The 24,116-nt window shown below is 42.9% G+C and overlaps 1 protein-coding gene across 2 annotated transcripts in view; it reads right to left on the reverse strand.

The window, feature by feature from the left end:
• The window catches only part of PUM3 (pumilio RNA binding family member 3), a 62,411-nt gene that overhangs the window by 34,444 nt on the left and 3,851 nt on the right, over positions 1-24,116 (reverse strand). For both annotated transcript variants that reach the window (XM_004373534.2, XM_023728583.1), the window contains exons 4-13: positions 20,968-21,103; positions 20,116-20,191; positions 17,398-17,491; positions 17,123-17,189; positions 15,589-15,763; positions 13,162-13,265; positions 11,699-11,777; positions 9,474-9,572; positions 7,315-7,368; positions 2,007-2,087 (exon numbers count right to left, since the gene is read on the reverse strand). In XM_004373534.2, coding sequence (XP_004373591.1) covers positions 2,007-2,087; positions 7,315-7,368; positions 9,474-9,572; positions 11,699-11,777; positions 13,162-13,265; positions 15,589-15,763; positions 17,123-17,189; positions 17,398-17,491; positions 20,116-20,191; positions 20,968-21,103 — 965 coding nt within the window. The remainder of the gene's footprint in view (positions 1-2,006; positions 2,088-7,314; positions 7,369-9,473; positions 9,573-11,698; positions 11,778-13,161; positions 13,266-15,588; positions 15,764-17,122; positions 17,190-17,397; positions 17,492-20,115; positions 20,192-20,967; positions 21,104-24,116) is intronic.

The following is a 24,116-nucleotide window of genomic DNA, read 5'->3' on the forward strand; positions in this document are numbered from 1 at the left end:
AAAAAAAGACCAGACTTACTGGCCTGACAGAAACTGGAGAAACCCCGAGAATATGGCCCCCGGACACCCTTTTAGCTCAGTAATGAAGTTACTCCCAAGGTTTGCCCTTCAGCCAAACAGCAGACAGCCCCATAAAACAAAACAAGACCAATGAGGCACAACAGCCCAGGGACAAGGACTAGAAGGCAGGAGGGGAGAGGAAAGCTTGGAATAGGGAACCCAAGGTCGAGAAGGGAGAGTGTTCACATGTTGTGGGGTTGTTAACCAATGTCATAAAACAATATGTGTACTGTTTAATTAGAAACTATTCGTTGTATAAATCTTCATCTAAAGTACAATAAAAAAAATGTATGTATCTCCTATGGTCTAAAAATGCCATGTTCAATGCTCTGTCTTTTCCAAAAAGAGAAACAATAAATAAGGCAAGACTCAGAACTGTGGCGTCGCTGGCATGCCGCTCTTCATTTTACTTTCCCACTGGCCGCCTGTACGCCGATGACGACGGGGCTGTCTGTGCTGCTGCTGCAGCCGTGACCGTCTGATGCTGCAGGAACCGCACACACTCCCCGCTCCGGTGAGGTCAACGACGGAAGCCTGCTGAGCAGCTGAGGCCCACTCTGGACTGCCTGAGCCTTTTCCAGAACCCTGTCCCCCAGCTGTTGAGGACTACAAGTTGTGGGTTGCTAAGGCTGTTGCTGTGGGGTAAACTGAGAAAGCTGCTCCATGGAGTGTTAAAAATGAGCGCGCCACCAGGCAGCTGAGCTAGATTTAAGGGCCTGAGACCTGAAGTACTTTTTAAACCAAATGGAACACCTGCTTGAGAAGCTGGCAGTGCGCCTGGCAGTGCATTTGACAGCAGACCTCCTGAGGGAAGAAGGCCACTCAGACTGATTCTTGCAGGAGTTATGCACTGATGTCACAGCCCAGCATGGGGTCTGAACCGTTCTTCAAGGCCTGCGCTCCACAAACAGAGCCACCACAGCGACGGGTCAAGTCCAGCAGACTCTGCTAGGACCTGGTGGTCACGATTCTTTGTGATGAGCTCGCAGGTGACAAGGTAGCTGCAGGAAGCACGCTAACTTGGCCGAGATCCATGGATGACTTATGAGACAGACCTGGTGGCTTAAGAACAGGAGGAAGAGCTGGAGACTGGAGAAAGCTGCCCACATGCTGTGGAGCAAAACAGTTACCTGTGGAGCTGTTCCCTAAGCTTGAGGGAAGTTTGATGGGTGGAGGCCCATGTTTTCCTCCCCTTCCCAGTACTGAAGACTGAACTGACACGGTTTCAGACAGGAGAAAGTCAACTCAGACGGGCTGAGCCACTGGTGTCATGTGATATCCTGACTGGACATGTGGCTTTGCTCTAGACCAATTCCTGGTACCGACCAACCATCCTCTGAGCATCAATCAAAAGGATTGAGTTTTTACTTCATCTTTGTTTTGTTTTTTTAACATGTCCATATTTTACACAGCTAGGTGTATAAACTTTATACAGAAGCACAACACTGCGACTTTTCAGTGAAAACAGGGAAATGATTTACTGAATTAGGGTTGGTTTGCCTAAGTCATTGCTTTTTTAAAAATGGTTTCACTGAAAATAATACATATGAGAGTGACCTAAGAAATACCAGGAACATCTTTCATAAGAATCTGGTTCGATATTTATTTAGTACAAAAGGTTTATGCACAACGCTAACAAACAGTTTTTACAAATCTGTTTTGTTTAAAAAAAAAAAAAAAGCCATGTTATCCCACCTCAAATGTAACAGGTTTAAGTCTTAGTTTAAATAGATAAAACAGTATTACTATCAAGCTGTAAAGTTATGGTCTATACTAGAATCAGGCAAACTTTGAAATACGACTCCACTGAGACAAGTAACAAGACAACAGAAAATACTCGGTAGAAAGCACCGTGGAAGTCTTCACACACATCTATACATGAAACCAAGCTTACACATCCACGACTGATCGCTTTAACTAAATCAAAGACCATCAGAATTACTTACTGATACGATGATCTGCTTCACAAGCTTAGTATCGTCAATGCAATCAAATGCTGCCAGTAAAACCAGATGGGAGTATTGGCCCTGTAAGAATCAGAGGACGGTCAAGGTTTAAAAAATGCATAGGTTTTCCCTTTTATTCTGCCCAATGGAGTTGTCACTTTACAAAGGTTACCAACACTGACAAATGCTCCCACATGATGTACACAAGATGGATAAAAGCCATTCAAATAAACTTCCTCCCTTATCAGGACCTAGTTAATTATATTCTAGAGGCAGGGTTGGTTAAAGAAAAAAGGAAGAAATAAAAAAGCACATTGTTCAGTATCAAATAGCTCAGACTCATTTTTTTTTAAAAAACTGGCCAGGATGTAGTACCTCTGTAAATAGCTATCCTGTTAATGAATTAAAAAAACCAAAACCAAACCAAATCTGTTGCCGTCAGTCAATTTTGACTCACAGCGACCCTACAGGACAGAGCAGAACTGCCCCACAAGGTTTCCAAGGCTGTAATCTTTAGGGAAGCAGACTGCCACATCTTTCTCCTGTGGAGCAGCTGGTGGGTTCTGAACCGCCGACCTTTTGGTTAGCAGCCGAGCGAGTGCATTAACCACTGCGCCACCACGGCTCCTCCCGTTAATAGCTACTTGAAAATTACACTCGAGAAAATTCAAATAAGGTTAAAGAAAAAGAATATAAAACTGTATGTAGAGCAGCATTCCAATCATGAAAAGAAAATAACATAAACACAGATATATACATACATAAAAAAGCCAAAACCCCCTGCCGTCGAGTCAATTCTGACTCATAGCGACCCTACAGGACAGAGCAGAACTGCCCCATAGGGTTTCCAAGGATTGGATATGAACTGCTGATCTTTTGGTTAGCAGCCGAGCTTTTACCCACTGTGCCAGGAGGACTCCATATATGTACGTAATTATACATAGAACACGTACACAGAAAATCCTAGAAGGAAAAACACTGCAATAGTCATCTTTGGGTTAATTTTTCTTTTTCTTTTGTAACCTTTCCAACTGCTATAAAATGATCATACATAATTAGAATAGCAACAGTGAAAAATAAACTAGAAGGGTATACTTACATACTGGATATAGGAATAAGATAAAAATAATTGTTTTTAATTAACTATAGCAGCCTGAACTCATGGAAATACGCACTGTGGTTTTCATAACACAGGTAGTCTCAACTTAGGACGGGGCTTGTTCTGATGACTCTCTCGTAAGTCGGCTCTGATGTAATCGGGATATCTAATTTTTTTCAGTTTTCATTATTATTGCCTTCTATTATCAGTATCTTTATACGTACAATCTTTTATTTGTCTTTGGGTGTTGGGAACACTACATATACACTCAGAGATATATTTTAATACATAAATACATTAAAAAATTCACAAATCATAAAAAAGACAGTCGTAAGTGCAGTTCGTGGTACCTCGAATACATTGTAAAGTCGGGGACCACCTGTAGTCACCTCTTAAATGACGCACTGATTTCTATGATGCTAAGTGTTCCAAACATTTAAAACACTGCTACTTTGTGTTAAAAAAAAAATGTTTTTGGACAGTGTTTTCAATTCTTTTCAGTTTCCTGGATGACGATATCATTCTTTTCTTTTACTCTGAAGGGAGGATTTGATTTTTGATAACCACCAAAACTCATTCAGAGCCGAGTCTGATGAATATGGCAGATAATAAAATTTCAATTAGAAACAATGAGGAAAATGCCAATTATGAGGTCAACAAACTGGAGGAGAACAACCAAGGGCTAACTTCCCTGAATGCATGAAATTTTATATATTTACATGTATATAGTTACAATCCACTAAAAATGTCAGTTCACAAAAAAAGGGAAGGGCACACGCTTTACACTTGAAACAATGGTCAGCAGCGCTCATTAATTAATTAACCTTGCTCACAAGTTAAACCAATGAGACACCATTTTCCACCTATGCTACTGGCAAGGAGGAAACCCTTTAATAATACACTAAGCCTGCAAAGGTTTGGGGAAAGCTGATGCGCTGTCAGTTTACTGGAGAGAGTGCAAAGGGATTCTATCCCTTTGGAGGTCGACTGACACCAATAAAAATATGAAATGCATGCACCCAGCAATTCTAGTTCTAGGAATTGACCCTAGAGACATGCTTCCACACAAGCACAATGACCCGAGTGGAACGATATTCACTGGAGTACTATTTGTAACAGCAAGAACCTAGAAAGGACCCAAGAGCCCAACAGGAGGGGGCTGACTAAGGGAATGACAGCACACCCAGAGACTGAAATATTACCAAGTCATTTAAAGATGTGAGGGGGAAAGGTGTTGTTAGCAGGAAAATTAATAACAGACATCTTCCTTTAAGGTTTTTCTTATCCAGGAAACCAAATATTAACCATAAAAAACCTAACCCAAACTGCAAAAGCCTGCCAGAAGGTGCACTGTAGCAACGTAAATGTCTTACCTCGCTAGAGAAAGATGGTTGGTCAAACCATTGCCTCCTAAATTAAATCCCATAAAAGCCTCATGGCTGCAGGTGGGTACCAAGACTTTTGCCATGGAGTTAATTCCAACTCATAGTGACCCTACAGGACAGAGCAGAACTGCCCCATAGGGTTTCCAAGGCCCTGGTGGCACAGTGGTTAAGAGTTCGGCTGCTAACCAAAACGTAGGCAGTTCAAATCCACCAGCCACTCCTTAGAAACTTTATGGGGCAGTTCTACTCTGTCCTATAGGGTCACTATGGGCCGGAATTGACTCAATGGCAACAGGTTTGGTAATCTTTACGGAAGCAGATTGCCACATCTTTATCCCATGGAGCAGCCTTTCAGTTAGCAGCCAGGTGCTTAACCACTATGCCACCAAGGCTCCTTGCAGGTGGTGGAAGGCCAAATTATTAGCAGCCAGACCAGACGTAAACTGTTATCAGTAGATCTCAGCAAAGGGTTAAGGCAGGGTTCAATCTATCATGTTGAGATTAGCCAATGGTTGATCGTCTGTATTTCTCCCTCCTCTTCTCATTATAAGCCCCACTGCACCTAGCTTCTCCCAGCCATTTGCTTTTTCTGGAATCAAAATGGCTTCCCTATACACATAAAAATAAAATGCTCAGAATAAACCTTACGTTCAAATTCCGGTGAGTTTTTATTTTTTTAATAATGTATATGTACTGGAATAAAATGATCTCCAAAACGAATTAAGTGAAAAACACCAAGTTGAGAACAATGTGCACAGTACCAGGGCTTCCAAAGGGTTCCTTCTAGCTCAAAAGCCTGTGGAGAATTTGCATTTCTAACAAGTTCCCAGGGGATGCTAAAGATTTCACCCCAGAATCTACAGTTTAACAAGATCCCCAGGTGATTCTTATGTATAATAAATCTTGAGAACCACTGCTCTACTGGTGGTTCTCAGGACTGGTCCCTAACCAGCAGCATTAGCATCACCTGGGAGCTTGTTAGAAACGCGAATCCTCAGCAAGGGTTCAAACCAGGGCGAATCAGTTTGAAACCCTGCCCTGCACAGCACACAACCACTGGCGTCTGGTTTTTTCAGGTCTCACGCACACACACATACTCAAGCACAAAGGATCTCTGGGTGGATACAAAAGAAGCTGCAAACAAAATTTAAGTGAGAACTCGACACTTGCACAACCATAGCTGGGGAGGTTAACATACTTCTCTCGGCAACTGACAAATAAACAACACTTCTGAACAGCCCACGGATTAAACAGCCCAGGGGCTGTGCTAAATTTCTCTCTTCCTTAGAAATGCAACTCCTTGAGAGAAAAAAGGCCCTCGTATTGTTAATCTGTGTTACCATCACCATGCCAACTGCTGGGATTAGGTTCTCAAAGAAATGTGTGTTGAATTATGACGGGACCAAACTAAAATTAAAACAATGTAATTAATTTTATGACTAAAAATTGTTTTCTTACTATTAATACCTTTTAGAGCTTTCTATTAACATTATAATTCCTCATTTCTAATTTAAAATATTCAAATTAAAATATCATACAAAAGATTTACTTAATGATAAATTACAAATAAGTCTTCTCATGGTACAGAAACAACTCCCTAAAGAATCTCACTTTGTTCTAGGAAAGTCAGCCGCCCTCTGAGTGGCTCTGTGCTATTCCCCCAGTTTCCAAGCCTCAGAGAAGACATACTTGTAGAAAGCCACCAGCACCAGTCTCATCTTTGTTTAAATCAGCATTTGCTAGGTAAGTATTCACCAGCTGTTAGCAGTTCTCACTCGAGTCTTCACAGGAAAAAGCAGTTGCTGTCACTAATTTTCGTTCACTAGCAAATTAGAAGCTGTCAAACATGATATACAAAATATAACTGCAAAATTAAAATAATGGTTAAAGTCCACTGCTGTCAAATCAACTCTGATGATCCCATTTGTTTTGGAGCAGAACTACTCCCCAGGGTTTTCACAGCTGTGACGTTTTGGAAGCAGATCACTAGGCCTTTCTTCTGAGGTGCCTCTAGGTGGGTTCAAACCTCCAACCTTCTGGTTAGTAGCCAAGCACTTAATGGTTACTATTATATCCATTCTACTTATAGTATTCTATAGAAACAGTATAGAAAACTGTTTCGCATTTAAATATATAGAAATGAAAATTTTAGGGCAATCAATCCCTTAAAAAGAACTTTGTGCTAAGTTCATCAGGAAAGTTGATAGCCAGAGGATTCCAAAGAACTACACAGTTTAACAATCAGAATTTCCTGGGACCACACTACAAAGAAAAAGAGACACAAATTTCACTTTCTGATATGTTTTTGGTGGTAACAAAAACAGTACCAACTTTCTAAAGTGTAATTTGGTGTTATTTATTTGGAGTCTAGGACATGTATATATATCTTAACAAGGCAATTACATTCCTAGGAAATTAACCTATAAATAACCAGAAATACACAAAAACTACATTCAAAGGTGTACACTGTAGCATAAGAATTATTGAAAAAAAGAGGTAACTTCATGTTTAAAAACACGATTGAACAAATTCATTAGAGGAGTTAGTAAATATCTGGTCTTGGAAAACTAATAAAAAAATGGAAAATTACAACAATACAATGTTAAATGAAAAAAGGAGAGAAGAGTACATATGGTATGATTGCTGGGTTGTACAAATTTAACAATATATAAAAATACACGCATGTGTATAGAAAAAGATTGTGATGAAATAAAGAACAAATAACTTCTTGGTAATTTTCTGAGTTTTTTGAATTTTCCATAATCGATATGAATTAATTTTACTATTAAAAATAGTTAAAGGAAATGTAGCTTTATATACTTACATTAGCCACTTTTTCAACATAAGTTTTCATAGTTTTCACAATCACTTTCCTATCCTTAAAAGAAAAGAAAAAGTGCCTTAATAAGCTTAGTGTGGATTAAGAGTATTTCACAGTTAAAATTTGTATGTATTACTAAATTCCACCTAATGGCATACTTTGGATTAGTGAAAATAATAGCTATGCAGCTGGAACAAAAGAATTGCAATACACTATAAACGTTCTCTCTGAGCCCTTATCATCTTAGTCTTGAACATGAAAATCCATTCAGACATAAACATACCCCATTGCTCTCGAGTCGACTCCAACTCACAGCGACCCTAGAGGACAGAGCAGAACTGCCCCACAGGGTTTCCAAGCAGCAGCTGGTGGATTTGTACTGCTGACCTTTTGGTCAGCAGCCATAGCTAGCCACAGCTCTTAACCACTGCGCCATCAGGGCTCCAGACATAAATATGGAACCATAAAATTTGCAAGTAGCAGGCAAATCTAGTGAAACTGAAGCCTCCTTTCATGGTGAGAGCTGAGAGCCCTCTTCTAACATCTGAACTATCTTCAAACACATACTAGGGATCTAGCACACAGAAGGCATTGTATTAAGTTAATTAAATTTGTATTAATTTAAAAAAATAGATAACACACAGGAGTCTTTTGAAGGTAGAATTATACAGAGCAAGGAAATGACTATCATTCTGTTAAACTTCTGTGATAATATTGATCTTTATCTTTTTTCCTCAAAGTACTTAACACTCACTTGAGTGACTCTGTAGCTGTCCTTAATCTCCTCCTCCCTCAATAGGATCTTTGTTATTCGAGGTGGCCCGCAACTCATCGTAACCCACATGCGTGCACAAGGGAACACAATGCTGCCCAGTCCTAAACCATCCCCATGAAGGGGTGCAGACAGGGTCACTGCGATCCACAGGGTTTTCACGGAATGATTTTCAGCAGTAGATTGCCAGGACTTTCTTCCTCATCTGTTTTAGTCTGGAAGCTCCACTGAAACCCGTTCAGCATCATCGCAACATGCAAGCCTCTGCTGACAGAGAGGTGGTGGCTGTGCCATGAGGTGACGCGGTGCCACAGATCACTTTTGTGCGGGCTTTCTAGCCATGGTCTTGTAACAACCACGCAAGTGATTGGGCAGGACTGTGTGACAGGGTAATTGTGGCTGACCAAGAGGACTAGTTAGTTTTGCCATCCCACTGGGCTTGAAATGAGCCACCCTAAAGGCAGGGAAGAAAAGAATCCCAGCACCACAGAGGAAGAACAGCCAGGAGCCAGCACATCCTTTGGAGCTGGTATCCCTGCACTGAGAAGCTCCTGGACCCAGGAGATGGAGAGAGCGAACTGTAACCCTGAAGATGGTGAGAAGCTGTGGCAGGAGAGACCTGGAGGCAGGAGATAGCGAGGTGGGCTTCTCGGCCCACGGAGAGAGCGAGCTGAGTGCCTTTGGGCAAAGGCCTAGGCACAGCGAGAGGCGTGCCTGCGAGCATGGCTGGGAAGAGGCTGTCGTGATGGAAGAACTATATCCTTGAGTGTTCCTGAGCCTGAATGGTAACCTATTACTTCCCTAACAAACCCCATAATCGCAAGTCTGGTCTGTGAGCTCTGTGTGGCCACTGCAATGAATAATGAAAGCCAGCAGAGAAGTAGACAGTGCCGTGGGAGAGACGGTTAGTGTCAGAATTGGTAAAGACGGCAGAGAGAGGAGGCAGGTCTGACCCTCGCCTCACAGGAATCAGCCTTGGGCTGTTGATCTTGATTCTCCTTCCCCTTTGTGAAGTTAGAGGAGGTCGGACTCTGCCTCCGCGCTGTTTTTGACAGGTGCGCTGGCCGGGAACTGAACCTGGGTCTCCCCCACAGAAGATGAGAATTTAATGAGCCCGACAGGTACCAAAACCTCTATAAATAACATAAACACTGTGCTTACTTGCTTGTCAGATCCGTTACCATACTTTTAACGAAAGCTCAAGGTTTCTACCAGAGCAGAGAAGAAACACTGGGCCTCAAGAAGACAGCAAATTCCTGTGAGGCCCTGAGGCACAGCTCCATGGAGACAATGTTGTTTATGCACAATGGGGCAAAGACCCCGCGAGGGAGGTCTAAGGGGCGGCCCCTCCAGAACCACCATCCCCATGCTGGCGGCTGAGCTCACGTACCTTGGGGGTGCCGTGCCACAGGCAGTGCATGGCTACTCTGGCACCGTCGTGGGTGTGAGCCAGGTACACCACCGCTTCTCGGATGGCTTCGATCATCTCCTAGGAGACAAAGGCTGTCAGCCACTGGGTGTTTTTTCTCTCTTTCATGCCTTTTATGTATCCATTGCGGGCAGAGAGGGGAGGTTATACACAGAGAACGAAAGGAAGAGAGCAAAGGTAGCCAACAATTTAATGATTAATTTTGTAGACAACCACGCAGAAACACAACCTTTTTCTAGAAAGGTTCTTTTCCATCCAGAGCTGCAACTGTGGCTGGCAGGCAATTTCTATAAACAAAGAACTTGAGTTTTACCAATGTCTACCAAAAAAAGTCACACGCTATATACACAGAATAAGCTGTTCTAAACCATTTGTCAAGAAAAGAAGTCTAAGAGGCGGGTGTGGTAGAAAGGAGTTTCTAACAGAAGGGCCAGATAAAGTAAACAAAACGCTTTTCCCTAAAACAGGCGTGTATATAATGAGCAGAGAACCCAAACCCTAATTTTAGCCGGGAAAGTTTCTGTTTTTTAGCTTCTCACTGAATTACCTCCAGAAATCACAGTAATTCCTCAATACGTTGTTAGGTGATATAGAATCAATCCCAAAGCACAGCGACCCCATGTGACAGAGCAGAACTGCCTCATAGGGTTTTCTAGGCTGTCATCTTTATGGGAACAGATTGCCAGGTCTTTCTCCCACAGAGCTTCTGGGTGGATTCAAACCACCAACCTTTTGTTTAGCAACCAAGTGCTTAACCGTCACACCACCAGGGCTCCTATTTTTCACCCTAAACACACTTAAAGCCCTCGCCTATCAACAACCTTAAAGTGAAAACTCCATCATCTGATTTCTTACAAGTCTGGCTTAGTTTTCATCTTCAGTTTTTGTTTCCAATGGAGACAATTTCTAAATGATCTCTTGGAAGTCTGAGCACACAGTCCCAACTGAAAAAGTTCTAATTAAATAAACAAACACAAAAGCCTCATGTCAGGAAAGAGAAGCCTGGGAGCCCATCTTCAATACAACACGCAACTTCACATCCACAACAATCTGACAATCCTCCTGAAGGAACCCAAGAACACAGCTTTCAGCTCATGTGCCAGAACTTACACCTCCCCAGTGACCGCCACCTTTCCAAGAGGTCCAGCTGGAGGGTTATGCTCATATTCCAATCACATTTCCATCATCCCCAAGAGTGTTTTTTTTTTTAAGTCTCTCTTTTGAAAACGCCTCTAGGGCTAGAAAAGATCATTTGTCCCCCACTTTATATTCACACTAAATTCCTTTTTTTTTGGCTGTTAACTAAAACACATTCAACACTAAAGAGACAGAGACTTTCCACCAGTGAATACACTGCAATGATCCCAACGTCAGCTGTGTACACACAGTGCCGAGGGGGTACACCCAGGCCCGTGAGACACTGCCCTCTGCAGGAAAGGGGGAGAAACCCCCCCAAGAGCAGCAGCAGCTGTGGCAGTGGACCACGGCTCAGGGGGCGGCTGCTCCGGAGAATCATTCTGCATGTCAACTTTGAGAGGGTCACCATTCCTATGAATGGACGCAATCTCACAAGTCTGCTAGAAAGGAGTCAGTCTCGCTAACTGCCTTATCGCTTGTGATTAGAAGCAGGGAGAACAAACAACGAGCTCAGTGCAGGCCAAGACACGCGATGCTCATTTCTGTCCCCACCACGGGCTGGAGGGGCTTGCCTTCACCCTCGGTTCCTCATTCTTCTGACACACCACGGCCGTTTATTTGGAAACAAGTATCCCCCTTTAACCTTTCAACGCCAACGTGACTTTCCTTTTCATGGATCTACAGCTGAATTTAAAACTACCTGAAGGTCAACTATGCCAACATTTGTTAGCTTATTTTCAGACTGGGTTACAGGATACTTCCCTAGATTATAACTAAAATAGAAAAATCTAACGGATTAATTTTAATCCAGTGGATTAAAAATAAATGGATCAAAATCCAATTAATAAAACTAAGGTCAATTCTATAATTTTGTGGTAAAAAATCTAAACAGAGTTAGCAAACTTGTTCGAAAGAAGTTTATTTTACAAACTCCTCTAAATAAGGAACCAGCCTTTGAATTTTTCAAAAGGCAACGCACATCAGTGTTCCACATTTCTTCACAGCTCACCCTCCGTGCTTTGGTTCAAACACTGAAACCAAGAACTCACCGATCTTAGTTTTGGGGGTGCATAGGTAAAAAAGTCCAGGAACACTTTATGTACTAAAGAGTGCTTAATCACAGCTTCCCTGAAAACAGAAAAAAAAAAAAACAAAACGTCAGATCTGGCACTAAAGTTAATTCACAGACAGGTAACTTTGGTTGTTCTAGAAAATAAAGTGAAACAGCTTTACCCAGCGTAACTTGTGACAAGATAGACTGTACCTTTCGGCAATTCTAAAGTCTTTTTTTACTTCTAGACTGTGAAACTGATTTTGTGCCATCTACAACCAAGACCAGAGTGACAAATTCCTAGTTGTCTCATCAGCAGAGATAAAACCATCACTCAAAATATGCTCTGCCCTTTTACATTTTTTACTCATGGCAATTCCACGTTTCAGAGTAGACTGCGGCTCCACAGGCCTTCAATAGCTGATTGTTCAGAAGTAGATCACCAGGCCTTTCTTACCAGGCACCTGTGAGCAGTCTCGAATCTCCAACCTTTTTCAGTTAGCAGCTAGCAGCGAGTGCATTAAGCGTTTGCACCACCCAGGGACTCCACCCTTTGAAAAAGAGACATCTGTATTTTTCCCCAGCGATGAATCCCATGATTAGGAATCCACATCTGTGGACCTGCTTCTTTAACTGCACTTTTTTTCTGCCAGTCATCTTTCACAATGCATCTGGTTCCATAAAATAACCAACACGATTAAAACCTACATGAATCAAAACACCACCAACCATCGCAGTGACACCTACTGGATCCAAGCCTCCTCGTGTGACACCTGGGGGACTCAGGTGTGGAGTGGAGGGTGATGGTCGGGCATCACAGACCTCCAAGGTCACATGGAGAATTCAAGCAGACAGTAAACACTTTGGCAGCCTTAACCGTGGGCAAAGCACCACTCTGACTGTGTGAGAAATATTAACCCATTTAATCTTAAAACAGTATGAAGTATCTATGACTATCACTCCAGTTTTATAGATAAGGAACCTGAAGCACAGAGAGGTTATGGTGCCCAAGGTCACAGCGACAGTAACTGGAGGTACCAGGATTCACGCCCAGACGGCCTGCGGCTATTCCATATGCTCCTAACCACTCCACGATGCCACAAATGCCAAGAAGGGCACTCGCTCAGGCTTCTGGGCCTTACAAATCCATCTCAGCCACAGGCTGTGTTTGTGAAACTACTCAGTATATAAAGGTTCAAGGTAACATTTTATTTGGAAAAAAAAAAAAAGTTTCATTGCTAAACAATTGCATGGTATCATTTTATAGCATACACTATCAGAGAAAGACATCTCTGTCTACACCAACGAACAGTTTCAAACCAAAATTTTTATAGTCTCTTAACTTAGGATAGATTAGTAACAGTGAAGAAGAAACATCCACCTTTTTTATGCAAGGTTTATGTAAAACTTTCCTACTTCAAATGCCATTTGTTAAGGAAAAAACAAAAACATCTTTCTTACTTTTGGGCCATTGGCATTAGAATCTGTTTCATTTCATCTATGATAAGCTCCAGTTTTGCTGGCTGTGCCTCCAATACTTTGTCCAGGGTTGGGTGATCTGCTGACTGCAACGAAAGAAAAATCCAACCCTCTAAATTTAATCAAGTTCTTCATCTTTACCAGAACTAGTTGCCTTGACTCATGGCAACCCCATGCATTTCTAACAAGTTCCCTGCTGAGAATTTGCATTTCCACGCCAGATATACTGAATCAGAATCTACAGTTTAACAAGATCCCCAGGTGATTCTTATGTATAACTTCCCGGGAGCTTGTTAGAAATGCAAGTTTCTAAGCCCTGGTCAGAGTAGAACTGTGCTCCACGTTTTCAATAGCTGTTTTTCCATGAGAATGCCAGGCCTTTCTTCCAAAGTGCCTTGGGTGGAGTTGAACTGCCAACCTCTTGGTTAGCAGCTGAGAATGTTAACCGTTTGTACCACCCAAGGACTCTTAACTTTAGAACAAAAAAAATCAATTGCAGACAGTTTAAACAGACTTAAAAGTCAATTTCAGACTTCCCACAGCTGCACAACAAAAGTCCTGCTGTCTACACAGTCAGGGAGTACCTCTGGATGATCTGACTCAGTCTGCACATCCTCCAAGGTAACAGGCCAAACAGCCCGACTAAAAACCAACCCATTCAAGCAGCCAATGGGCATAAGCCCTAAGATCAAGTGGTCAGTTCACAAATTCCTACCACCAAGTGTTTTATAATTACCTGGATATCCATGTAGTGAACTGTTTCAAAAGAAATAGATGATGAAGTCTGGGACAGTACACAATACTGGGTAAGTCAGCACAGCTTGTACAAGGAAAGGTCATGGAAGCTCCACAAACACATCCAAACTCCTTGAGGGACCGAATTACTGGGCTGAGGGCTGTGGGGACCATGGTCTCACGGAACACTGAGCTCAACTGGCATAACATAGTTTATAAAGACAATGTTCTACATTCTACTTTGGTGAGTAGTGTCTGGGGTCTTATAAAGCCTGTGAGCCTAGGATACCCCACTGGTCTCACCCGTTTGGGAGCAAGGGAGAATGAAGAAAACTAAAGAGACAAGGGAAAGATTAGTCCAAAGGACTAATGGACTACAACTACCACGACCTCCACCAGACTGAGTCCAGTACAACTAGATGGTGCCCGTCTACCACCACTGACTGCTCTGACAGGGATCACAACAGAGGGTCCCGGACAGAGTGGAGAAAAATGTAGAACAAAATTCTAACTCAGAAAAAGACTAGACTTACTGGCCTGACGAAGACTGGAGAAACCCTGAGAGTATGGCCCCTGGACACCCTTCCAGCTCAGTAATGAAGTCACTCCCGACTTTCACTCTTTAGCCAAAGATGAGACAAGCCCATAAAACAAAACGAAACTAAAGGGGCACCCCAGCCCAGGAGCAAGGACTAGAAGGCAGGAGACAGGAAAGCTGGTAATGGGGAACCCAAGGTTGAGAAGGGGAGGGTATTGACATGTCGTGGGGTTGTTAACCAACATCATAAAACAGCATGTGTACTGTTTAATGAGAAGCTAGTTTGTTCTGTAAATCTTCATCTAAAGTACAATAAAACATTAAAAAAAAAAAGTGCCAAGTTCAACTGGGGAACAGAACCTGACTAACGGAAGCAACCCAGGAACCAGTCCATATCCCTACAGATAAATATATGTGTTTATGTCCCGAGGTTTGAAACAGACCCTTTTACTGTCCAAGTGCCATCACTTGCCTTTCTCAGATTCGGTCCTTGTGCTACACTAACAGTCAGCTTCCACTCCCTGTCATCTCCGGGCACGATCTGGGGAAGGGTCATCCTCACACATGAAGAGTGTGGGGGGTGGCACCTACACAGCACCCAACGCAGTTCAGCTTCACTAGCTTTTATGAGTCTTCCACCTTGGCCCACCTGGGACATGCTGGGCTGCTAACCAAAAGGCTAGAGGTTCTAGTTTACCCAGAGGCACCTCGGAAGAAAGGCCTGGCTATGTACTTCCAAAAAATCAGCCACTGAAAACCCTGCGGAGCACAGGTCTACACCGACACACACAGCGTTGCCATAAGTTGGAATCGTCTCAATGGCAACTGAAAAAAAAACAAGTGCTTGGCCTGACTGGCAGCTGAACCAGAAGTACTGGAGCGCCATCCACAAAGCAGCAGGGAGGGATCACAAAGGTGATTTAGTGTGATGGGATTTAAAGAGAGAGCTCTGGGAGACAGAAATGCCCGTATGGTCACTCACTCACTCTGGACAAAATCATCTAAGAGAATAAAGGATGTGACACAGTCTCTTGAACGCCCAACCAAACTAAAAATCCATTCTGAAAACAGGGCATTGAAGGAAGAACAGCACATAGAGAGAGTAATCATCCTCAAAGCAGCTTCCTGAGCCGCACCTTGTAGAGCTGAAACGTGTTTCCATAGAGCTCCTCCGTCAGCAGGTTCCTCTGCTCCAGAATGGCTTTGTCGTTGTAGGCGTACTCGACAATGGCTGAGGCTTCCGCGTGCCGCAGCATCTTCCTCACGTGGCCTCTGAAACTGCGGATGATCTCTGCAATCTGTGGTTTGCTCCTAAACCCAACGATAAAGCAAAAAAACCCACCAAACCCACTGTCACCGAGTCAATCCCAACTCAAAGGGACCCCGTAGGACGGAATACCCCGCAGGGTTTCTAAGGCTGTCATCTGCACGGAAGCAGACTGCCGTATCTTCCTCCTGAAGAGCAGCTGATGGGTTCTAACCACAGACCTTTTGGTTAGCAGCCGAGTGCTTAACCACTGTGACACCAGGGCTTCTTAAACCCAAGGATCATGGAGAAAAATAATAAATGGTGAAAGAAAGCTGGGTGGCAACACCAACAGAAAGGGACTGCCTTCTCCCGTGACTAGCTGACGGATGTGCAGGAAGGCTCCCACAGCTCAATGCTTATAAGCAGACAATTCCAACTGCCTTGTATTTGCACCTTGAGCTGTCAAAGTGGCTTGGTCGCCAGCCTGACAAGGTTTGCAACCTGGCTCTGCTTCCAGCTGAAAGGCCTGCAGCAAGGGCTCCGACGTCTCTGTGCCTCAGCTTCCACATGCACAAAGTAGAGAGAGTAATGTTGCTGTGGGGGGAAGCTGCACCGAGACCAGTGACCAGCACGTAGTAAGTGCTCAGTAAATGTCAGCTGCTGTTAGCAAATGTGGAGTCTCTAGGCGGTGCCTCGGAAGAAAGGCCTGGTGATCTGCTTCTGGAAAATCAGCCACTGAAAACCTTACGGAGCACAGTTCTATTCTGACACACACACAGGGTCACCAGGAGTCAGAGTTGCCTGGACAGCAAGTGGTTTCTCATTAAACTGTTCAGGTTGAAACAAAGTAAGTAGCAGAAAAGGGAAAGCAGAAAATCAAAGATACAGGGAAATATGAATACAACAGTTTCTAGGATGTTCTTTTAAGACAGGAGTCAACAGCAGTATTTATATTATATTTTTAAATAATCAAGCAAATCAGCCAGGAATACATTTTCTGAAAATCTTGTCAACTGTGTATAATATTGTCTTTTGTGGTTGGTTATCTGGCATATTATTATGCTCAGAAAGGTAAGTCAAGACAAGTAACAGTCCCACCTAATGTAGAGAATCCCAATCCTGACCTTTCCTAAGCCACTGATGCTACCTGAGTCTACTTACCTGCACCCCACCCCAGCCCTCCACCCTCTCTAAATACTGGAAACTCCTTACAAGTTAATTATTCCAATTCTCTTCCTCCAGAGCTTCAAGACATAAAAATACACCCTTAAGAACAGTGAAGGCAGTCCCATAATTTTACATTAATTTCAGTAACTTGTTCAGACTAGAATCCCTGGAAATATTACACTCGGCTTTCTAAATGACACATGCACACGATCAGTACCCGCTCCTTTAAAAAGCCAAGAAACAAAACAACTTACCCATACATGAGAAATTTCTTAACAACATTTCTGGAATATTTGGCTTTACTCAATTCAACCAAATTATCTGAAAAGCAAAAAAACTTAACAGTGATTTGGTGTTCTCATTTCCATCCTTCTGAACAAAGAAAAAGACTAATAAAAGCACAATCCTGGGGACACAAACAAATAACTCTGCTTTCCTTGTCCAGGAGCGTCTTGGGTATTTCAAGAGAAAGCAACGGGCATACTACAAATGATTACAATAAATTTCAGCTTCAGCATACAACGAATACCTCGCAATTCTTCGAAAGCCTCTTTTCTCTGCTCTGCATTTCCGTACTGGATGTAGCACTGGATCACGCGCGTGGAGTCGTGTGCAAAGGCAATCTGCAGGGAAAACAGTGTGGGCCTTCAGACCAATTCTCTCTGAGGACTTAGGTTCCCTTCTTGTTTTACTGCTACTTCTTTTAGAATTCTCTGTTAGAAAGAAGGCTGGGTCTTCATGGATAAAACCAGGCTGAACCAGCACTGTCTGGTTTTGTTACTAACACGTTTTATAGGTATAATTAATAACGGCGTTTAAGGATGCATAGATTAACCATTTTGCAAGATTCCTATCGTTACAATTAAAATCAAACCAAACCAAAACTGTCTAGTCATCGTATGCACTGTTACTTCTCTGAAAGTTATCTTCCCTATAAGGGGAATGTTCCGAGGTTCAAAAATACTATTATTCTAGGATTTTTATGTACGTAATCTAAGAATGTTTGGCTTTGGCAACTAAGGGTATAGAGAAAGATGTTGTCGTCAGCTGCTGTTGAGTAAATTCCAACTATGGCCGACTCCATGTGTGCAGAGTAGAACTGCTCCGAAGGGTTTTCAAGGCTGTGACCTTTCGGAAGCAGACAGCCAGGCATGTCTTCCGAGCGCACTTCTGGGTGGGTTCAAACTGCTGACCTTTCGGCTGGTAGTTCAGTGCATGACAGCGTGTGCTACCCAGAGACTCCTATAGATAAACATAAATCAATCCATCCAGCATATCTACACACACATACTGGCAGCTACATTACCAATACTCCACTTCTCACATCTTCATTAGAACCCCTGCACACACAGCCACGTATATCCTAGAGAAGTCACACTGGACTGCAAATCTGATTCTCCAACCCATTCCTCTCCCTGCCCCCACCACCTCCACAAACATTAGAATGGATTAGACCCGCATCAAGGCCTCAACGATCAATCTTCTACAGCAACAGCCAGAGGTAATCAATCATACCAAATTATTTTTATTATGTTACCATTCTAGTCTACTTTAGAAGTGTTTATCTGTTGCTCACCTCATTTTTAAATTTTTTAAATTACAACAAATCGGAAGGTGAAGGTACACTCCATGAAAGATAGGGATTTCTAACCGATTTCTGACCAATTTCTTTAAGGGAGATTTACTTGGATATCTTTGAGAAAACTTTAAAAAAAGACTTTAAAAAAAAAAGGTTGTTCTTGAGAGATGGACATAAAATCATTTACTTTGTTGACATTTTATTTACTCGCTGGCTGCACAATAACAAACTACCAACACTAGAGGTCAAGTTCTTGGTCTCTTCCTGCGCTTGAGGTTGGGTTACACTTCTAAAAAACGGCTGAGAATCACCACGTGCGTACATTTGAGCACTTAACACCTAATCAAAATGAACGCCTTAAACATAATCTCTCATTCAGACCTCAAAGCAACCGAAGGGCGATGTGCTGTTACTCCCACTTTACAGATGGGAAAAGTGAGGTGATGACAAGTTAGGGAACTGGCTACCCGGGGGCCCTGGGCAAGAAACTGAACTTCTCTGAGCCCCAGCTGTCTCAAGCATACAATCGGGACAATGATGCAAGTTAAACGAGACAATGTGTGTGCTGGTTAGCGCAATTCCTAGCAGGCAGGGACAGCTGATTAATGGTTCGTTGTTGTTATTGCTCAAAGGCGCCTGTATTTCAAACATCAGAGCCAGGACGTGGATACCAGGCTAAGTCCGTGGTCCTGCCATAAAATCCCAAAGGTCGTCAGGAAAGGACTTGGCGGGAAACAGCCGTCAACTGAGGACAACAGAAGACAGCTAGAGCTGAGGGGCGGTTCCGCCCTAAAAAGATCTTGCTTAGGCTGGTAAGAAAGCAGCAGCTGGGGACTTGCTATTTCAAGACAGTCCTTCAAACTGTAGCACGGGATTTGGTTAGACCTATGCATGTGGTTAAGCACTCGGCTGCTAAACAAAAGTGGGCGGTTCAAATCCACCAGCCGCTCCGCTCGGCAGGAGACAGAGGTGGCAGTCTGCTTCCCTAAAGATTACAGCCTTGGAAACCCTGTGGGGCAGTTCTACTCTGTCCTATAGGGTCGCTGTCAGTTGGAATCAACTTGACGGCAACAGATTACACACATGGTTTGGCAAAGTCAGCACCTCCAGGGCCCCAAAGCTACTGGAGTCTGTTTTCTTTCAAGTGTGCGGCCACGAAGTACTTATCCAAATACACGAGAGCCAATGGAAGTTTATTACAAACAGGATTAAGCAGCAACACTGAAAATTATAGCTCCCAAATCTACTCTATTTTAGTTAAAGATCTTTGGAGGACGTTTGTAAAAGCAAAGGAAGAAAAGAAGGAATTAAATGTTTGTGCCACAAACGCAAAAGAGCCAGCAATTTAAAACATACTGAATCACACACAATTCTGAGCAAGACATTCAAACACATACGACTAAACTCCTCAAGATAATTTTTTAAGAGAAAATGGATTTAAGAAATTACTAAAAAATGGCACAGCGCAATATTCAGTCTTTCCACGGCTGCCCAGCAGTAAGGCTCTCTCACCATTCAATTTTTATTTAGTCAGTGTTATGAATGATATTGGAAATGTTCTGGCCAAATACATGGGAAACGATGAAGAATTCACCTGCCATAAATGGTCACTGAGAGCGAGTCCATTTCAATTGCTCACAATTCCAATTCTGTGTGTGCCACACTTACAGTTTTAATTTTCCCCTGAATCAACTTCTGCAAATCGCTCATCAACTTCACTCTTTTTTCTTTGTCACAGTCTTTTCTGTAAACGAGAAGGAGGAAGGAAATACAGCTTAAGTACAGAAGTTATTTTAAACACACAAGCCTAAAAACCATGCTAATACATGGTCACCCAGTTCGAAGTAATTCTTTTCGGAGGCAACCAACCTCTGACATTAAAACTGAAAAGCCACCGTGGATGCTGACACTGGCAACGCCAGGATGGAGTTGGCCACTGCCAAAATACCACGTGACTCATCCACCTGAGGAGTATGAAAAATCCTGGAAAACATTTTGGATCAACAAATCCTTCCCTTAATGAGACCATTAAAATTGAAACTGTGTTCTCAAAAAAAAAACAAAACTGAACAGCCAAAGAAAGTAATTTCCTCAAAAGCAGAAACTCAATCTCACTAAGGTATAACTTCATGCATCAATCCAAATCTTGACAGCCAGAACTTCAGAAGTAAAGAAAACAATAAACGAAGTCGAGGACAGCAAATGCTTAACAAGTATTTCAAAGCCTAGCTGATAAGAAACAGCCCTTCATTTCCTCAAAAGTCTCGCAGGAAGGATGTTAAATCCACTTTGGCTTCATAATACATTTCATAAACACATCTGACACCATCCTAATGATTCCACACATTTCTGCAATAAGGAGACGGCCAAATACTGATGTGTCTACTGGGGTGGTAGGTATACTCTGTGAATAAACCAAGCGCTCTGCCATTTATTTCAGGGCTTCTCGCTGTTTACAAGGTACTAATGCTTTCCCATCATTTCAAAGGGACTAGTAAAGACGCCATTAGGTGGCTTTACCTTCTTAAGAGCTCCCAAATCTGCTTTGCCCGGACGACAATGTCATAGTTGGTTTTGTCACTGAGTTGTCTGCTCTGCTTCAGCTCTTTCTTCTTCTTTTTGAAATCATCCCATTTGGGTTTCTTGGCGGCTGATTCTATTTATTACAGAATTGATTTTCAATTACATTTAACATTCTGAGTGCCATAAACAAATTCAACTTAGGGAAAGAGGGCTATCACAAATCAGGATCAATACTCACTGCAGAAGCTACAGAGGGAAATATCTCCTAAGACTTGACACTCTAGTTCATTTTCTGAGCAGTCTGTACATTTTAAATTTGATCAAACCCTATCATTCATTCATTCAACAATTATTTATTGATTCTTAACAGAAATACTTATTAAGGAAACCGAAAGGATTGTAAAGGCACTTTAAAAAATGCAAGCATCTTTTTCAGTGATAAAATTCTACTTTAGAACTGTAAGATCATTGAGCTTCAGATATCAGTTCTCAATGAAAAACTGAGTCCAAACGAGAACAGGAAGAACAGTTTACAGTTCACTGTTTGGAATGTATTAACTCATTCTCACAGTAACCCTGTGAGGTGGGTTCTATTATCATCTCCCTTTTCAAGTTTGGGAAACAAAGGTACCAAGTAGTTAAAGTTCCTTGTATTCAAGGTCACGCAACTCCTAAGTGGTACAGCCGATATTCAAACCCAGAGACGACCCCCCGAAACCCCGCGCTCTGCAGTCTCTTACGACAATGTGTAGCCAAAATTTTAAAGTTCTCTACAAACTGCAATGCTATAAAGGCCGAGTACTTATGACTGTTTTTTCTTGTCCTCAAAACTCTGAGCAACATACCAAGTGAACCAAAAAATCCAATGAGGTCAGACAAAGAGTAACTTAATAAAATGGGTACCACTTACAGGAGTACCCTTTGGAGAGTTACTTACTTCTAAATATCTTCCTTTTCTTAATTATATATACATACACATACACATATATATGTGTGTATATATATACATATGTAAATATTCACTATAAAATGACTTCTTATAGAAAAATCAGACTCACTGTAAAAATAACTTGTATAGAAAACAAAATTGTCCCATAATCTCAAAACGCGGCAATAGCCACTGACATTTATTTCGTTCATGCCTTTTTTCTGTATATGTTGACTTTACGTTAATCTCCTTTAGAAATTCATAACCTGCTCGTCTTTTCATTTAACCTCATATTACAAGTGTTTTCCCATGAAACTAAATATTCCTCCAGAACATAACTTTTAATACTTTACAAGCCAAAATGTATTTAATTATTCCCCTTGTTTACTTATGCATTCCCTGCCTGGCAATACAGGTTACAGGCCATAGGGGGAGTATTTATGATTAATACTGCAGCATCCCCGTTCTGTATGGCAGAGGATAAAAAGTGAGCCAGAGCTACTTTAATTCCATAGATATCTGGGCACCTATGGCATACGCCATGCTAGGTCGTAGTAGATATATATCAATTTTAGGGAGATGTAGTAGTAACCAATCCCTTTCAGCTGCTGGTTTAGAAATAAAACGAATTCAGCTTCATTTTGAGATGTCAAGAACGTATCTCCCACAGCAAACGGAAGCAGAACTTTAGCATGACAGGATCATAATATAGGAATATGTGTGTGTGTGTGTGCTTAGAATGGAAGCATCAGGAACTCCAGGAAGATTTAGACCTAGCGGACAGGCTAGGAGGCAGTGATGGCTCAGTGGGAGGGAGAATTCTGACCTTCCATGCAGGAGACTCTGGTTCGATTCCTGGCCAGTGTACCTCATGTGCAGCCACCACCTGTCTATCAGTGGAGGCTTGTGTGTTGCTATGATGCTGAACAGGTTTCAGTGGAGCTTCCAGACTAAGGCAGAGTAGGAAGAAATGCCTGGTAATCTACTTCCAGAAAATCAGCCAACGAAAACCTTATGGATCACAATGATTCAAACACGTCATGATGGAGTCACCACGAATCGGGCGGCGGCTGGACGGCAGCTAACAACAACAGACAGGCCAGGAAGGACAACAGGGCAGAGAAGCTGGAAGAGGAAGAACTGGGTTGGGAGGAGGGGGAGGAAGACGAACAGCAGGAGGAAAAATGGAGGCTGCGGTGCGCAAGGATCCTGCAGACGTGATGAGAAACAATGATATCTTCCCTTCCTTCCTCTCTCCCCCTTCTCTGTCTTAAGGCTGATGTTCCTCCAGAGAGCAGCTCTCAGGCAGATCAGACAGCTCCCGGGGCTGGCAGAGGGAACTGAGAAGGCCCCACGGCAGTGGCCTCAGCTGGCAGCAAAGGTACAGTGCTGGGACCGGTCGTGTTGGAGAAAAAGAACAAGAGCCACCAGAGTAATCTGCATCACGCTGCAGCAAAGGTGTGCATACGTCGGCTCATATACCCAGGAAACGGCTCGAGACCCTTGCAGGACGATGCACAGTGGGGCGTGTTACAGCAGAGATGCGTGTACATCAGCTCATGTACCCGGGAAACAGCTCAGGACCCGTGCAGGACAATGCACAGTAGGGCATGTTACAGCAGAGATGCACGTATGTCAGCTCACGTACCCGGGAAACAGCTCAGGACCCGTGCATGACAATGCACGGTGGGGTATGCTGCAAAGCACAGGTGCGTGTTACAGCAGAGGTGCGTGTTACAGCACAGGTGCGTATATGTCCGCTCACGTACTCGGGAAACAGCTCAAGACCCGTGCAGGACGACGCACAGTGGGGTGTGCTGCACAACAGAGCAGAGCTCTGGTGAGAAATGCCCCCGTAGGCATCTGATGCAGAGATCAATGGTTTATTTCAAAAGGCAGATAGGAGCCCTGCCAAGACTTCCAATCAGTTAGCAGCTTGGAATGAACAACTAAGGAGCCCTGGCGGTGCAGTGGTTAAGCACTTGGCTGCTAACCGAAAGGCTGGCACTTCAAACCCACCAGCTGCTCCACAAGAGAAAGACGTGGCAGGCTTTCCGTAAAGATGACAGCCTTGGAAACCCTACGGGGCAGTTCCACTCTGTTGCATGGGCTCACTATGAGTCAATGTCAACTCAACGGCACTTAACAGCAACTATGCCCATTAGCTGGGGCTGATATCCTTATCGGATGTTAATATTTTTTTTTTAACCCCAACTCC

This window comes from Trichechus manatus, unplaced genomic scaffold (assembly GCF_000243295.1).
Source record: "Trichechus manatus latirostris isolate Lorelei unplaced genomic scaffold, TriManLat1.0 scaffold00025, whole genome shotgun sequence".
NCBI classification, from domain to species: Eukaryota; Metazoa; Chordata; class Mammalia; order Sirenia; family Trichechidae; genus Trichechus; species Trichechus manatus.